This window comes from Microtus oregoni, unplaced genomic scaffold, assembly GCF_018167655.1.
Source record: "Microtus oregoni isolate MIOR12 unplaced genomic scaffold, Mior012 000221F_ref0000299, whole genome shotgun sequence".
NCBI lineage: Eukaryota > Metazoa > Chordata > Mammalia > Rodentia > Cricetidae > Microtus > Microtus oregoni.
In genome coordinates, this window is record NW_024544889.1 from 11,823 (window position 1) to 15,000 (window position 3,178).

Below are 3,178 nucleotides of genomic sequence, written 5' to 3' on the forward strand. Positions count from 1 at the left end.
TACCAAGTGTTTCTTCCTTAGGGGGCCTCTATGTGGAATGCCTCACTCGCAGCAGCCATCAGCTTGTCTCTTGGTTTAGTGTCCCTCCACCCTCTGCTTTCTCTGTCTTTCTGGATCAAGAACCAATAACCCCAGTCCTCTCCATGCTTAATATATTAAAGGACTCAAAGTTCACAGAACTTCTTGATGCTTCGAATATCCAGACATCTTGCTCAGCATCTTTGAATTGGGTTGATTCAGGCTGTTATGAAAGAAAGCGGGGCAAGGTTGGGGAAGAGAATGGTCTTCAATCAAGCTTTTATTCCTTGCTGTCAACTTTAAATTGCACCCAATTAAAAAAAATCACTACAACTAGTTTCCCTTTAGAAAACTTTATTCTGAAGTACAAAACACAATGCATTTTCCCTTCTAAGAAAAGCAAATCCGTAAGTCTTCTAACGTTGCCATATTGAAATACAGCTTATTGATGGCAAAGAGAACTGATGGACCATAGCAAGCCCCAGGTCCTGTTAGCTGCCTCCCATTCTTCTGAATGTAACATAGGCATCCTCACAGCAGTCTCACCATGATCTCTGTGAAATGTGAGGACAGAGTATTTAAAATGTGCTTTCCTATTGTATAAATCTTCACTCTGAACAGTGTATATAAAGGGAAATATAAGGAATGTGAGCATGAGACACCTGCTCAGTGTTGGACTTTGAACAATTCGATAAGCAAACATGTTCTGTGTAATCTATTTAGTAAGTGCAAAGTTTCTGAATCCACCCCCCCGCCCCCACCCCACTTATGTGAAAAAGAGCACTGAAAACAGCCATACTTGGAGACAGTTTCTGAACAAGTATTTTGATACAGACTGTATTTAGGTGACGTGAAAAAGTAAAATGTTAGAACTCCCACTAGACTCCAAAAAATTCTTTTTGGGGGTGTCTTTGCTACAGCCTCAGGGTAAATTTAAGGTAACTTAGGTCTCTGCTACTCTTGATTAAAGTAGCAATTTCTGCCCTGGGGAAACCCAGTCCCCAATAAGACTGGTCTTCAGGTACTTGGGAAAGGGTTCGGTGGCATATTGTGCTATGAAGACTGTTTGGCAGGTTAAATATTTTTATACTCCCATCCTGATCCACATCTACATGAACACAACATGCAATCCTTGAAAGAAAAGCAAGGTACTGGTGAAACAGTTCAGGCAAGTGGAGGCCCCCAGAAGCTGAGATTCGGCAGCTGGCCTCCTTGCTGGTTCCTGGGTCTCTCAGTACTTCCCAGCATAATTGCCGAAGAGCTTGCTGAGGTTCACTTCAGAGTAGCCACTCCAGGACAAGAACTGTTCTGCTATATTCTTGACTTTTCTGTAGTCCTGAAGAACTTTGGGGGTTAAAAACTGCTTCTTCAATTTATCTAAAGTGAAATAAAAATAAAAGGATTAGAAGTCTCAGAGAGTTTCTTCAAAGACACTATTTCTTTCCAGAGAAGGGGTGCATGTTTTGGTTGCAATCCCATGCCTCTGATGCCCTAATGGGCCTGTTGGTGTTCTGTCCACCTTGGGGACAGTTCAAAGCTTGAGGTATTTCAGAATCTTCTGTGAAAGCCTGAGTCGGCTCTTTTCAGACCCTCACTGCCAGGAGGACACACCAGGTCAGGCCCCCTCTATTGATGTGAACTGCAGGTGCATGTCCATGTGTAGTAGGCGAGATGAGTGACACTGTGAGACACCAGTCTCGCTGAGCTGTTGAGTATGTGTGTGCACTGCAGTAGGAAGCTATATTCCCTAGTGCCTCCCAAACCACACTGCCCCATATAGTTAGACTGCACAGTTTCTTCTAATTCCCTCACCTTCCCATTTTCTTAAACAAGATCTTTACTGAAAGGAGAGGAGAGCTGCCTGGAGGTCCAGCTGTCCTTTGTCAACCTTTCTTTATGTCCACCCCGTGACAACTCTGATCCAGTGTCCCCACCTGTGTGCCCAGCTCTTTTTTCTTATCCATTCCTGGCCTTCCTATTCTGAGGATGGTTCTATCATCCAGAGCAATGACTCCCTTCCCGCATTCTCCATTCCACAGTGTCTGCTACTTTTGCATTTTGTTCTTCGAAAGGAGCAGCGGTGCTGTTGTGTTTGAAGTTTGATCTTTTGGGGGGATCATTCCTTCCCTGGATGGTCTTTGTTCAAAGCTGCTCGAGAACATCATGAAATGTTTTGGAAAGTTTTGTAGCTGAGGAAACTGGGTAAGGTCACAAAACAAGTCCTTAGAAATACGGATCTGGAAATTCAGGTAGGCAGAACCCCCAACTAACAGTTGTAGGAGGTCACTTTTGTGACCCCTTTTATGCCACTGCTTGTTGTTCAAGACTGAAAGCAAGGCCTAGAAATCAGCTATTTCCAAGGTAAAGGGCCCAGGATACTGCCTGTGCCAAGGTGCTTGGGGTGGGGGGACAAAGCTTCCCAGCACCTCAGAATACAAAAGGATCAGGAAGGAAACACAGATGTGGGAACACATCCATCAAAGTAAGCAAAACCCTGCTCAAACAACAGAGAGCTAATAAAGCCCTCAAAACCCTGGAAAATGAAAACTCAGCCTCAAGATTTTTGTTCCTTAGCTACACATTCACATTTGTTCACAACCTTTTCTAGTTACACCAATGCCCTTCCAAAAACAATCATAAGAAGTTTTGTTGAAGATTTAAATGCCCAAAGGGGGCGGGAAAAGAAGTGGGGAAAGGGGGGGTACATCGTTAGCTGACTATACAAAGACAATTTGAAAGTTCTAATTATCGGAGTCTGGCGATATACAACAAAGGCCCCAACCAACGTGCCTGCCTCCTGGCAGGCCAGAACCACAGGCCTGCAACCCTGTGCATGTGAATGACACAAATGCATCTGATGACTGGGGAGAGCACATTTAAAGAGCTGTGGTAATACAGAGCAGGGGAGGAAGGGAGAGGACATAGCTCCTGATGTGTTTACCTCCTCTGCTGATGGGATATTGACTTTTCTCACTAGGTTGGTTAGAAAGGGGACTATTTACGCTGCCACACAGCAGAGTTAGAATGACAACCAGCGTCACTGGGCTTGCTTCTTCGTAAAAGACAACCGTGATGGCCAGCATATCCCATAGCTGGTCAATACAGCCCAGACACTGTTTCCTGGCAGTCAGAGATGCAGATAAAAGCTCCCACTTGCTTC

General features: G+C 44.6%; 1 protein-coding gene across 2 annotated transcripts in view; it reads right to left on the bottom strand.

Annotated features, from left to right (window-relative positions):
* Positions 1–366: 366 nt before the first annotated feature.
* The window catches only part of LOC121445598 (DNA polymerase alpha catalytic subunit-like), a 198,741-nt gene continuing 195,929 nt past the window's right edge, over positions 367–3,178 (bottom strand). For both annotated transcript variants that reach the window (XM_041647745.1, XM_041647744.1), the window contains one exon: positions 367–1,395. In XM_041647745.1, the coding sequence (XP_041503679.1) occupies positions 1,250–1,395 (146 nt within the window). In that variant the 3' untranslated portion in view covers positions 367–1,249. The remainder of the gene's footprint in view (positions 1,396–3,178) is intronic.